At 44.3% G+C, this 15266-nt stretch overlaps 1 protein-coding gene across 1 annotated transcript in view; it reads left to right on the forward strand.

Annotated features, from left to right (window-relative positions):
* Positions 1-15266, forward strand: part of LYST (lysosomal trafficking regulator) — a 722897-nt gene that overhangs the window by 661866 nt on the left and 45765 nt on the right. Inside the window, exon 49 of the mRNA XM_073560091.1 lies at positions 13958-14055. Coding sequence (XP_073416192.1) covers positions 13958-14055 — 98 coding nt within the window. The remainder of the gene's footprint in view (positions 1-13957; positions 14056-15266) is intronic.

A 15266-nucleotide genomic window follows, 5' to 3' on the forward strand; every position in this document is an offset into this window, starting at 1 on the left:
CAAGGTGACATGGGTGCCCGGTCTCGAGATCCCTGGGTGATGTTGTGTGTTCAACCCCACAAGCTTGAACAGAAGGGGGAGGTATGTGGTGTAGTGACCACTGTGTCCGCTGTGTGGGTGTCCCAGGACGGACGGATAGCCATGTCCAGAATGGTAACAGGAGCAGGGTGCTAAAGGATCGTTATGTATCCCAAGGTGGGTGGTCTTGGGATGAAGGCTCGATTGTGTGCTGATCAGCAGAGCTGATCTTTTGTTCCAATGTATTAGGGAGAAGCCTTCAGGTGATTGATGAGACGGGTGGGATCAATCACCTACAAACCCACCTAGGGGCGGGTGTCCAGAATGCCATAGTAAAGTATATGTGTATGAATGCTTGAAGGACCTGTGATGAGGTTATAGCCATGTGATCCGGTGGACGTGCTACTGAACATATAAAGTGGCCAGGGTAGGTCGCATGAGTGAATGCTTGGACCCGGTTAGTCCGTATGGAAGGTCTCGTCTGGGCTGATGTGGCTGCCTTCCTGACAGCACGTGGAGAGACTGTGTAGAATGGCTGCATATGTCTGATAGTTCCCTGGAGGGAATGAACGTCTGCACTGAGAAGCAGCTATGAGAAGGTAACCCGAATAAGGGAAAGGGATGTAACCGTGAGGCTAGAGAGCCTGTGTATCGGACATAGCAAAGCCTGTGTGTCCATGGGATTAACAGAGGGGGGCTTTGTCATGGACGCTATGCTGTTGATATGATCTTTCTGTTGCTGTTGATGGATTATGCTGCATAATAAACCGAATGGACTACTGAGTTTATGTTGAGAAACCTGTGCTAGACCTGATTTATCGGCTGCCTAGCGAGTATCCCCTACCTGAATAACAAGCGCTACCTTACACCCCTTTTTCCTTGTTTCTTCCAGACCCATTTGCAACCATCAGATCCTAGTCTATTGAATTTTGTCACATCACTACAAATCACCCATTGCCTATCTTCTACTTTTTTTTTTAATTTTTTTGCAAACTTGAGCCAACGCTTCTAATGACGATATTGAAGTTGAGGCGCCTTCACTTTTTTTTGGCCACCATTCCAGACTTGTGTAACATGCGTCACATGGCCCTTGCAATATACATCTGTCACCTCACTATTACGAAGCATACGAGCCACGTCCAATGCTGTGTTTTCACGACTGTGTTGTCGGGTGTCTTGGGACCTTGTCTCCACTGCTAGGGGCGCCCTGGCTCAAACTGTTCCCTGGATTACTTCTGATTGTGAAGACGCCGGGACCACGTACCTTGTCTTAGGTCCTGAATCTGCCCTCAGGCCATACCCTTCCCCCAGCTAGGGAGGAGGGGAGTAGTAGTGTACCTTAATACACCAACCAGAGTAGAAAGGTAATACGAAGAGGGGTAATGAAAAATACCAAACACACAAATATACTCACACCCATACAATAGAAAAATACACTGTGGGAGTGGAGGATACAGTTAAACAAAAGTAGGAGAAGAAAGCGAATTATCACACACTCAAAACCTAGCAAGAGTTGCAGATAAATCCACCAAACACCTTCTCCAATAACAACCACCAGCCATGCAACAAAGGTAGCTCTGACAATGAGTGCTAGACAGGACCCAAACTATATAGGAGATGGGAGTGGCTAACAGTGCACAGCTGAGATCCTTAATGCAGGAAAGCTGCCAGGATTTCTCAACTGAACAGACTAACCTCTGTACTGCCAAAATAAATTTACACCGTTTAATATGAAGGTGAAGTGCTTCTTATCAGATGCTGCTGTCTTCTGGCTCCTGTCTGTCACGGTAAACCTATGTGACAGGACCCCCCTTCTATGAGGGACCACTGGAACCTCTGATCCTGGTGTTCCACGTGAAAAGATCAGATCAGCTTGGCTGCATGGATGTCAGTTGCTGGAACCCACATTCTCTCTTCAGGACTGTATCCCTTCCAGTGTACCAAATACTGAAGTGACCAACAAACTAAGCAAGACTCAGTGATCTTAGCTATCTGAAATTTCAAATTTCCATCCACAATGACTGGAGATGACGCTATGTCCTCTGTACCATCACTGAGATGGAGATTTGTCTTCCAACAAGACAATGATCCCAAACATAAAGCAAAATCTACAATGGAATGGTTCACAAATAAACGTATCCAGGTGTTAGAATGGCCAAGTCAAAGTCTAGACCTGAATCCAATCGAGAATCTGTGGAAAGAGCTGAAAACTGCTGTTCACAAACGATCTCCATCAAACCTCACTGAGCTCGAGCTGTTTGCCAAGGAAGAATGGGCAAGAATATCAGTCTTTCATTGTACAAAACTGATAGAGACATACCCCAAGCAACTTGCAGCTGTAATTGCAGCAAAAGGTGGCGCAACAAAGGATTGGGCCGAATAATATTGCACGCCCCACTTTTCAGTTTTTGAATTTCCACAAAAATTTAAAATAACCAATCAATTTCGTTCAGCTTCACAATTGTGTTCCACTTGTTGTTGATTCTTCACCATAAATTTACATTTAGTATCTTTATGTTTGAAGTATGATATGTGGGAAAAGGTTGAAAAGTTTCAGGGGGCCGAATACTTTTGCAAGGCACTGTAATGATGAAAACTGTTCCTCTTCAGCTATTCCAGAAGAATGATTCCTATTAAATGAGCTGAAATGATTATGAAACCTGTATACCCCAAAACTCGGGGCCTTACCAGTAGACACATGACAACGATTATTTATTGCGAATTCAGCTAGAAGTAAGTAGGTAACAGGTAACCAAATCCTCCTGATCCTCAGACACAAAACACCTAAGATAAGTCCCAAGATTTGGGTTAACCCATTCAGTTTGCCCATTAGACTGTGGGTGAAATGCTGGATTCTGAAACGAGTGCAAAACGCCCTCCAAAATTTGGAAATAATCTGAATTCCCCAGTCAGGAACAATATCTGTTGGGATCCCATGTAATTTTATATTCTTTGTGATGAACATTTGTGCCAAGGTCTTGCTTGGCGTTAGGTAAAGCGGGTAGCACAATAAAATTTGACATTTTACTGAATCTGTCCACCACAACCAAAATTACAGTATTACCTGCCGATCTGGTTAGATCAGTGATAAAATTGACCAATAAATGAGTCCAAGGCCTACTGGGAATCGCAAATGGTTCTAGAGAACCAGACAGACGAGTATGAGAGATTATAGAAAATCGTACAGACACTGCAGACAGCTACAGTACTCCGGGACATCCTGACGTACCCCTGACCGCCAAAACCGCAGAGTAAGAAAATTAGTGGTGGATTTATTACTGTGATGTCCAGCAAAGAATGAATCATGATGTTCACTAAGATCTCTCAGACTGAGATTCAGAGACAAAAACAGTTTACCAAACAGGCAGCAACGACGTACGCCTGAGCGTCAACAACCTCTTTTTCAAGATTGTAGCATATAGATGCAATACACACCCCTTTTTGTAGTATAGGAACTGGTTCACAATTATCTCCACCCCCAGAAAGATAAGGCATCCACCTTAATGTTCTTGTTCCCCAGCCTATATGTAACAAAAAAGTTAAACCTGGTGAAGAACAATGCCCATCTTGCCTGACGAGGCGCTAGTTGTTTTGCAGACTCTATATATACGAGATTTTTATGATCCAGGATTACCATAACCGGATGAATTGCCCCATCCAAAAAATGGCGCCATTCTTCAAAGGCCCAATTGATTGCCAAGAGTTCCCTGTTACCAATGTCATAAATTCTCTCCGCATATGACAGTTTTTTTTTGTTTTTTTTTAAAGTATGCACATGGACGCCATTTACCAGGCAACGCACTCTGCGACAATACAGCCTCCACCCCCACTTCAGACACGTCAACTTCTACAATTAAAGCCTGAGTGACATTAGGCTGTGTGAGAATTGGCGCAGATGTAAAACACTCCTTCAAGGTATCGAATGCCTCCCTGGCTGGACTGGACCACTTGGAAAAGTCTGTCCTTTTCCTGGTTATATCCATCTGAGGTTTAGCCACTACCGAAAAGTTTTTGATGAACTTATGGTAGTAGTAGGCGAATCCCAAAAACCTTTGTAACACCTTCAAATCCTCAGGACCTTCCCAATCAAGTACCGCCCTGACTTTCACCTTATCCATGAATGGAAGATAAGGATGGTCTAATATGACCCTTTGCCAAACTCTCCGTGATATAGTCCTTCATTGCCTGCCTCTCTGGACCAGAGATATAATATTGTCTGCTCTTAGGGAGCTTGGCCCAAGGAACAAGATTAATGGCACAGTCATAAGGATGATGGGGAGGAAGGTCTTGGCACCCCTGCTCTGAGAACACATCCCCAAAGTCAGATAGGTATTTAGGCACAGGCTGGGTACCCATCCTTGCAAGCCGGGTGACCAAGAAGTGTTCTTGACAATACTCACTCCACTTTACCATCTTCCAAGTCTGCCAATCTACCACAGGGTTGTGTAGAGTGAGCTAAGGAAGTCTAAGACCCACAGGAGGGGGCAGACCCTCTAGCACATAAGTAAATACTTTGAGTGCATGACCCTTAGGCCTCTTTCACACTTCAGTTTTTTTCATCAGTTCAAATCCGCCAAAAAGTCAGACAAGCGGATCCGTTCTCAACTGATGTGAACGGATGCCACAGGATCCGTTTTCAGACGGATCCTGAAAATGAGGAAATTTAAAGGAACCGCTGGCCGGGAAGGGGAGAGAGAGAGAGAGAGAGAATTTTTTTTTTGTCCGGCACCCAGAAAGAATTTCGGGTTAAATGAGTGTCTGGAGGATCCGCCAGAGAAAAGCACGTTGCAAGCTCCGTTTTGAAATCTTTGAGGATGGTGACGGACAGCAACTTTTGGTGGATCCTCAAAAAAAACGGATGCAACGGACGGCAATCCGTCACAATCCGCCATTAATGGAAGTCAATGGGGAAAAAAACGGATCCTCAAAAGAAAATTGAGGATCCGTTTTTTTCAAAACCTGGCGCATTGTGACTGATTGTAAAAAACTGAAGTGTGAAAGAGGCCTTACCTGTAGATGTAACCCTCGGAAGACTTGAGTTAAATACCCCTGTCTCAAGGAAGTAGAGTCGATGGTGATTATGGGTATAGCTCTGGACAGTGTATGTGGTTTAGACCCTGGATGAACCTAGCCTCAATCAAGTTAAATCACACCCCACTGTCCAGAAAGGCAGAAATTGCCACCTTATTTTTGCCCAGATGGATTTCAGCAGGCATACAAAATTTGTGTCCTACCCATGGAGGAAATATGTACAACCGAGTTGCTAACTTCCCTATAACCTGGGCTCCTTAGTTTTCCGGTGGCTGTTTACCGTGAGATAGGGAAGGACACGTGTCTACAAAGTCCCCCTGTCTACCTCAGTAAAAACATACTCGCCCTTTGCGTCGAACAACAGACTGCTTTCCACGACAAGTTGCCCCACCCAACTGCATGGGTTCGTCAGATGACTCAGACCAGGTTTCTCTTGGCCCCGGACCTCCCGCACATTGGGATGTCTCTTTATGTCTCTGGCGAAGACGGCAATCTACTTGGATAGCCAGAGATATGACCGTCTCAAGGGAAAATGGAGTCATATACAGGGCTAAGGCATCATTCACCCTCGCAGATAGCCCTTCACAGAACTGGCTATGGAGTGCGGGATCATTCCTCTTAGTGTCAGTGGACCACCTCTGAAACTCGGAGCAATACTCCACCGCCAGACGATCTCCCTGCTGAAGCTGATGTAGTGTGGACTGTATATACAACATAAGAGACTTGAAACTGCTGTAAACATCACGTGATCGTTTCCTGTACACCTGAGGAAGGCTGGATGCAGCCAAAACCCATAGTGTTTTTTAAATACAATAGTTTTATTTTTTATTACTGTTTTATCTGCGTTCATTGGATCGATTTGCATCTTTCCATCTCGTTCGGAGCGTTCTCTGTTTTTTTTCACTACATACTGTAGCTTACACTGAGATTGCTATACACTGAGTATAGAATTTTTAGGCAAGTGAGTATTTTCACCATATTGCAATTTGTATGCATATTTTTCAAATCTAAGTAAAATTTATGTAAAATTGAATGCTTATTGTATGAAGCATATCAGGTAATGTATGTTTGTGTAATTAGGGAAGGTGTGGCCTAAGGATATCAAGCTGTGCACAATTAGGTAGCTTGTTTTCCAAAAAAGAAGATTTAACTCACTCTGAAAAGTCAAAAATTGTTAAGTCCTCCAGAGGGATGCAGCATTATTGATATTGGGACGTGATGACAGAATCAACAAAAGTTTTGTCGCAAATAGTCAACCAGGTTGCAAAAAAGTGTATAAACAAAAAGGCGCATATTATCTGACAAAGATTTAGAAGAATCAAATGTGAAGTGGCAAGGAGCCCATTATCCTCCAGTGCTTTCATATTCTTGAACTGCCCAGAAGTAGGTGTTCAGTGCTCAGAGACATGATCAATGTAAGCTGGGCTGAAACCCGATCACCACTGAACAAGACAAAGAAGTGGACACGTCAAGGCTCGGCCAAGAAATATCTGAAGACAGATTTTTCCCAGTTTTTTTATGGACTGATAAGGCGAGAGTGACTCTTGACGGACCATATGGATGGGGCCCATAGCTGGAACAGTAATGGGAACAGACCTCCACTTCGACTCAGATGTCAGCAAGGTGTAGGTGGGGTTCTGCTGTGAGCTGGTTTTGTTAAAGATGAGCTAATTGGACCTTTTTGGGTTGCAAACTGACTTAAAATTAACTCCCAAACTTACTGCCAGGTTTTAGAAGACACTTTTTTCAAGCAGTGGTAATGGAAAAACCACCATGGTTACTTTCCGGAACCCATGATAGCACACATGAGAGAGGGATCCGCCTTGCCAGGACAGGAACCTACTGAAATATAAGGGGTGGCACCTCTTCCCCGCTTCAGTTGGTTACAGAGCATGAGAGGACTTCCCGGTTAGTTACATGTTTATCTAACACCACATCACACAAATACACCCTACTTACGTGCACACCCATACGGTGAAAAAGGGGGATGGATATACGGGTGCTGTCATGGGTTCTGGAAAAACTGGCTACTGGTAAGTAACCATGGTGGTTTTCCCTTCACCCATGACAGCACACCTGAGAGATTTTTGGAGACTTCAAAACACCTTAGGGAGGGACCACCGCTTGTAGCACCCTTCTACCAAAGGTTAAGTCAGCAGAGGAGGATAAGTTTAATCTATAGTGCTTAAAGAAGGTTGATGGTGAGGCCCAGGTAGTGGCCTTACAAATTTGCTCAATTGATACCTCTGCATTTTCAGCCCAGGTGGTCGCCACGTCTCTGGTGGAATGAGCCTTGATGCCGTCAGGAATCGGAACACCACTAGCTGAGTAAGCTATACTAATGGCCTCCCTAATCCATCTGGCAATAGTCCCTTTTGATACTCCATAGCCTTTCCTGGTACCCTGAAAAGCTACGAATAGAGACTGGGACCTCCTCCATTGACTAGTCACAGTTATATATTCTAGCAGGGCTCTCTTCTCTGGAATTTTTCCTCCCCTGGATGTTTTGGATTTTTGCAAAAGGAAGGAAGGACAATCTCCTGACTTCGATGGAAATCTGATGCTACCTTAGGCAGATATGCGGGGTCTGTTTTTAATACTACTCTGTCCTGAAATACTTGAGTATAAGGTGGACTTACTGAGAGAGCCTGCAAGTCACTCACTCTACGGGCCGACGTGAGGGCCACTAAAATAATCGTTTTTAGGGTAAGATATTTTATGGGTAGTTGTTGAGTAGGCTTATATGGTTCTTTTGTAAGTGCCTCTAATACCAGGTTTGGATCCCATGGAGCTACTCTTTTTAATGGGATAGGTCTAGACCTATGACAGGATTTAATAAATTTAGCTACCCATCTGTTTGCTGCCAAATTGCAGTTATAAAGCGCGCCCAGAGCGGATACCTGAACTTTGAGGGTATTTACTGCTAACCCCAGCTGTAATCCTGATTGTAAAAACTCCAAGATAGCACTAATCGGGGGTTCTTGCTCTAACAGCTTACCTAAAAACTGCATGAATTTATTCTATGTTCTGACGTAGATATTAGTCGTTACCGGTTTCCTACTTTTTAGCAGGGTGGCCACCAACCCGGGAGAGAACCCTCTATCCATTAGAAGCGACCTTTCAAATTCCAGCAGAATCCATGGATCTGAGAGGGACATCATTCGCAGCAGCGAGAACCAGGGTCTTTTTGGCCAGAATGGGGCTATTAGCATCACCCTGGCTTGATCCTTCCTGATCTTTCTGACTACCGTTGGGATCAGAGTCACTGGGGGGAAGGCATAGGCTAGCCTGAAGTTCCACTGGATCTGTAATGAGTCCACTGCCTATGGTTTTTCCCTTGGGTTTAATTTAACAGAATCTCTCCACTTGCCTGTTGTTCTTGTTGGCAAAGAGGTCTGTCACCGTCTCCCCCCATAGTTGTGTTATTTTTTGAAAAAAGGACCGATTTAGAGCCCATTCCCCTTGCCTTAGTGTATTGCAGCTTAGGAAAACGGCTTCTATATTCTCTACCCCTTTATATGCAAAGCCGTTAGAGAGAGTAGGTGCTGTTCTGCTCTGTGGAAAATGTCGCTGGCTGCATTCATTAGGGAGTGAGATCTTGTACCCCCCTGATGATTGATGTATGCCACTGTTACTTTGTTCACTGCCCACAGTTCTCTCAAGTTGGAAGATGCGTCCCGTTCTTGAGGCTCCCAGGACCCCTGGGCCGCATGACCCCTTAGGTGCGCCCCCCACCCCGAGGAGCTTGCGTCTGTCAGGATTATGTCGGTCACTGGTTTGTCCCAGAGCATCCCTGATGCTAAGTTTGTCCTGTCTAACCACCAGTTGAGAGAGTTCCTGACCTCTAAGGAAAGTTCCAGCCTTCCTTCTAAACGCCCTCTCAGCGATCCTTGTGATGCTAGAATTTCACCTTGAAGCTGTCGGGTGTGAAATTGTGCCCACCTGACCACTGGGATACAGGACGTCAGGGTACCTAGCAAGGACATTGCGTTCCTCAGGGTCATGTGGGGTTGGTCTAGGACTGCCAAGGTCATATTCCTAACCTTCTCTATCTTGGCCTCCGGTAGTAGACAGGCTTGTTGCTCGGAATCCAGGATAAACCCTAGAAAAGACTGTCTTTTTAGTGGCTGTAATCTTGATTTTTTGACATTTACCATCCACCCCAGTTCCTGTAGGGTGTTGGTTACTCGTCTCAACTGTACAGTGCAGTGGTCTTCTGAGCTGCCCACTATCAGGAAATCGTCCAAATAGGGTATTATGACCATGTCGTGAATTCGGAGGAAGGCTGTCATTTCCGCTACGACTTTGGTAAAAACTCTTGGGGCTATGGATATGCCGAATGGAAGGGCCCTGAATTGGAAATGTCTGAGAATGCCCTGGATATAGAAGGCCACTCTTAAGTATTTCTGATAGCCTGGGTGGATGGGGATGTGATAGTATGCATCCTTTAAATTGACTACGGCCATGAAACAATCGTGATGCAGCAGTTTTATGGCTGTAGTTACCGACTCCATCTTGAAAGTCTTGTTTTTTATTCACTGATTGAGGCCTATGAGGTTTATGATCGTTCTGAATGACTGGTCCGGTTTTTTTATCAGGAAGAGGGGCGAGTAGAACCCTGATCTCTCCTGTGCTCTCGGGACTTCGGAAAGAACCTGCTTGTCTAGCAGGCTCAGGATTTCTGATGCTAAGGCCAGCTGTTCTTCTATTGCCTTCCTGATAGGGGTAATGACAAATGCTGTGTTCGGCTGCTGTGAAAAAGGAATATTTAGGCCTTCCCTTATGATGTTTAGGATTCAGGCATTAGAAGAGATGTTTTCCCAAGCCTGGGAAAAGAGCGCCAATCTCCCCCCTACCGGAATACTGGCGTCATTGTGGGGATTTTTTGGAAGTGGAGGTGGCTCCACCAAACATAAAACCAGACTCCTTTTTCCTTTTATCTTCCCATCTCGTTCTATCCCCCGGGGGATGGACCCTGTTGAATTTTCCTCTCCGAAAGGGCGGCCTCCTCTGATCTGCTGGAAACCTGGTAAAGCCTTTCTTTCTGTCACTTGGCTTCTCTAGGATGTCATCTAGGTTTTTCCCGAATAAAAACCGACCATCGCACGGGAGGGAGCACAGCTTAGCTTTAGACTGCAGATCTCCTGGGCAGCCCTTAAGCCACAATCCACGCCTCGCGGCGTTTGAAAATCCTGCCGCCCTATCTGTCATCCTCATAGTCAGCAGAGGTGTCCGCCAAAAAAGCTGCCGCCCCATGCAGAAGGTACATATCTGCTAGTATTTTTTCCCTAGAGACTTTTGAAGCCAGTCTCTCTTCTAATTGCTGCAGCCAAATCATTAGGGAATGAGCCGTGCAGGTGCCCGCTATTGCAGGCTTCAATCCTCCTGCTGCTGCATGTCACAAGTAGGAATCCGATTTTTTATCTAGCGGGTCCCTAAGCACCCCTGAGTCCTCTAAGGGTAGGGCCGACTTTTTGGATGACCTGTACACCGCCGCGTCAACCTTTGGGACTTTGTTCCATATTTCTGCGTCCTTATGCACAATGGGGTATCTACTCTTAGAGGCGGAGGGAAGAGCCCCTGACCTCTCAGGCTTCCTCCATTCTCTCTCAATGAGTGCTTGGACCTTTTCATTGACTGGAAAGGTCCGTTTCTTTCTCTCTTGTAGTCCCCCAAACATGACGTCTTCCAGGGACTTTAGCCATTTTTTCCTCCTGTAGGCCCATCGTCACTCTGATGGCCTTACGGAGAGCATCTGTATCTTCTACTGGAAAACACGGTTTGCCACCCGTGTCACTGTCTGAGGAGGAGGACGGGTGTTCGGCCTGAGATAAGGCTGAGGACGAGTCTGAGATAGAGCTAGGGGGATTCTTCCTGCTCTTTTTCCCTTTTTTCAACAAAGCTTTAAGCGAGCCTTCCATCTCCAACCTGATAACAGATCTAAGATTGGTTGCGAAACTAGGCGCTTCCTCTGCCATGGTACGCTGGATACAGCTGGCGCAGAGGTCCTTGTGCCAGTCTCTCGCTTGGGAGCTTTTACATATGGCACAATCTCTGTTGTTCTTCTTACTGCCTGCTTTCTTAGGTTTCTCCTAAGGAATTTAAGCATACAAATAAGGTCCTTATTAACAGCTTGCTAACATTCACGAAGATCACTCACCACCCGTAGTCAAGGGTACCGGACGCGGAGGCTGTGGAGGAGCACGTGATCTGTGTTCTCTGGATCTCGATGATTCCCCCGACCTATGGCTGGGGCGACTGCTGCTCGATCGGCTGCCATGCTTGTGGACGGAGGGCTGTGAAGGAGGCAGAGATGGTGACCGCTCCTGCTCTGACCCCATGATTACCCATCCGTGCCGACGACCATCCTCCTTTAAATAGGCTGTCTCGGTCCTGGTGAGTGTTTCCTCCCCTCCTCCTGTGACCGCCGGCCGATCGCTGTATCTTCTCAGGAAAGGCCGGCCGGCGTCACACCCGGCGCCATGTTGCCGTTGCCTAACTGACGTCAGCCGGCGTGCCCAGAATGCCCTGCGCCGCTGACGTCAGCGGCCGGAAGACGCCCGCAGCCCTCCCTCGCTAGGCGCTCTGGGGGAGCGAGACCGCAGGCATGCACGTGTGAAAAAATAGCAGAGCACATTTAGCTTGAGAAGGCAGGAACAGAACTGGAAACCAGAACCTCAGGGCAGGAAAAAATCACCAGCACAGAATTAGGGAGTCGGCTGTCTTAAATCCAGTCAGAGACTCCTGATGTCCAATCACAGTCCTCCTACTCAGGTGGCAGGTCTCTGCCATTTAGATCAGCTTCATTACCTGCTGTCACCACCAGAGGGAGCCCGGATGGAGAACTCACGACTCCTCTGTCAACACAGCCAGCTCCACCACCCTCACCAGAAGCCAGCGGTAAACCAGAAAATGAGTTCACAACAGCAGTACAACTAATAGTACTGTGATGAAGGTCAATGTGACCGAAACGTCTATACTGTATGTACTGTAAAAATAAAAGCACTTTTTGTATTGGAAATCATATATAGTGTGTGCCAAGTTTCTATATCTCTCAGTTGTGCTGTCATGGGTGAAGGGAAAAGTCTGCATATTTCATGAAAACCATCGTATGCATCAAAGTACTCTACTGCTTGGCTGACCACTAAAGGACTTGAAGTTGAAAATATAATTACATGGCCTCTTACTCACCTGACTTATACCTTAGTGAGAACTTGTAGGCCCTTCTTTAACTGAAGATTTATGATGAAGGAAAACAGCACACCTCTGAATATCTCAACAGTGTCTGGGAAGCTGCAGTTGGTGCTGCCAAAAAAGTTGATCATCAATTTATTTTTATTAATTTTGAGTGGTTTGGTTGTTATTCTCACTTTAATAGATGAAAATAAACATTTGGGTTGGGAAAATTTAAGTTTTTAATTTAATTGCATAATAACTCTGTACACTAATAGTTGTTCAATAACTTTATACACGTGGATATTCTCCTTAGAAAGACAAAATCTAATTTTTACTTAATAAAATATTCAGGTTATTAACCTTCTGGATTGACCCACAGCACTGGAGTCATTCAAAAATAAAATAAATCATCAAAGGTTCAAATTGCTTAATTATTGCGCAGAAAGTTTATATACATTATATAGGATACACTGAAACTCTGCTGCATACATCACATAGCATACACTGAGACTGCTGTATATACATTACTTAGGAGACACAGACTGCTGAATACATCACATAGGAGTCTCTGAGACTGCAGTTTACATCATCAGGGAAATGAGACTGCTGTATATACAACATAGGAGACTTGAGACTGCTGTAAACATCATGTAGCATACACTAAGACAGCTGTATGAATAGCACAACAGACATGAGACTGCTGTATACATAACAGCAGACATAAGGATGCTGTATAAATCACATAGGAATCATTAGACTTCTGTATATACATCACATGCGAGAAGCTGAGGCTGCTGTATGTGCTTTACATAGGAGAAATGAGATTGCTTATATGGCCTCACCTAGACTCTGGATATGCAGAGCTATGGACCTACAGAGCTGAGATGGCAGGAGCAGCACAGGAGGGCAAAGTGCGCTAACTCAATCCACAAAGAATATTCTGGCTCTAGTACTGGCTCTCTGCTTTAATATTTGACTGTATTTATTTGTGTTGGTTTGACAACTTCAATGCCTGTTTATGTTGTTTCTAATATGCTAAAAGCTCATTTACACTATCAACCTGTGGCTGTAAACGACCAGCAATCATTTAATTGCTTGTTTAGACAGGCCGACCGACCACACTTCCTATGTGCACAGAATCATTGGAAAGAGACTATTCTGTGCACATGGAATATTAATGTTCACAGCAGCTCATGTCCTATTTACACAGGAAGCATTAAAATCATTTCATTTGAAACGAGCATTACTAGAAACACTTGTTCCCAATTATCGGTCAGTATAAATGCACCCCAACTCTCCTTCCCTCTCCTGTAATGTTCTGCATGTTGTAAATGCTTTGAAAATATTAAAGGGGTATTCCTAATATTAGCCTATTCCTCCAATTAGAAATATAGTATAGTTTTTTGATTTGCTATGTCTCTTTCCTCATAAGCAGGGCATTGCATTACAGGACCTTATTTATTCATGGTTACGACCACTAGCAACTAGGTAACTAACTGTCACTATATCAGTGGTCGTAACCATAGATACCGAAGGTCCTGCAAGCAAGTAAACAGTTTAAAAAATAAAAATACCTCCAAACCCTTTTAAGAGATGAGTGTAGGATTAGGCCATAGATTATGGTGTGACTGTGTTTGGTCCTAAATCCTTAAACGTGTCCAATTAAAAAATGTCTTATTAATTACGTGTATAGTGCAAGGATTAATTAATTAATTTGTTTTTCCTTTTTAAGATTATGCTATGTGCAAAGTCTCACTGGCCACAAAAGTCCAGTAACAGCAGTGTCTGCTAGTGAAACAACAGGAGACATTGCAACAGTTTGTGATTCAGGTACGTTGTACGTAACTATGTATTGAAAGTAAATTTTACATTTATCTTTGGCTTTGAAAACTAAAAGATTAAAAACTAGGAAAACCTTCACTTTATGGCTATGTGCACACGTAGCGGAACTCTCTCTCGAATTCGAATTCCATTCCGCAGGAAAATCGCATTTTAAATTCCCGCGATTTTCCCGCGGAAAAACTAGCGCTTTGCAAGCGTAATTAGCTTGCAGAATGCTAGCGTTTTCCAAGCGATCTGGAGCATCGCTTGGAGAACTGATTGACAGGTTTGTCACACTCGTCAAACATAGTGTTTGACAAGTGTGACCAACTTTTTACTACTGATGCTGCCTATGCCTATGAACTATAGATAGATAGCTCTATAGATAGATATAAATCTATAGATAGATAGATCTATACATAGATAAATAAATTAATAGATAGATCTATAGATAGATCTATCTATCCATAGATATATCAATCAATAGATATATCTAGGTATCTATCCATAGATATATCTATAGATAGATATATCTATAGATATATCCAGAGATATATCTATCCATGGATATATCTATCTATAGATGTATCTATGGATAGATACCTAGATATATCTATTGATTGATATATCTATGGATAGATAGATCTATCTATAGATCTATCTATTAATTTATTTATCTATGTATAGATCTATCTATCTATAGATTTATATCTATCTATAGAGCTATCTATCTATAGTTCTATCTATCTATAGATCTATCTATTTGTGTGTGTAACCATTATTCTTAAATGGAGTATCCATAATAATAAATGCCCTAAGCAGCTTCCGGTTGTAACAACTTCCGTCCAGTTGTAACCGGTGACGTCACCGCACACCTCTTTCCATGTTAACCCTCAACACACCACTCCTCCTCAACACACACACTCCTCAACACACACTCCTCTCACCTTTCACCATCTCCACTCACTCTTTCACTCCACATACGACCCCTTCTCTCACTCCGTCTCTCATACTCTCGCGAGATTTCGCCGACGCCATTTTGGATCCCGACTGCATCCACACCAGCGACATGTTCTTGCGGTGACGCCATTTTGGATCGTCAAAATCCCGCAATACTCAAGATGGCGTCGCCGCAAGAACATGTCGCCGGCGAGGACGACGTCGGGATCCAAAATGGCGTCGGCGAAAACTCGCAAGATTTTGCCGACGCCATTTTGGAT

This window comes from Dendrobates tinctorius, unplaced genomic scaffold, assembly GCF_039654945.1.
Source record: "Dendrobates tinctorius isolate UK_male_01 unplaced genomic scaffold, ASM3965494v1 ptg000293l, whole genome shotgun sequence".
Taxonomy (NCBI): domain Eukaryota; kingdom Metazoa; phylum Chordata; class Amphibia; order Anura; family Dendrobatidae; genus Dendrobates; species Dendrobates tinctorius.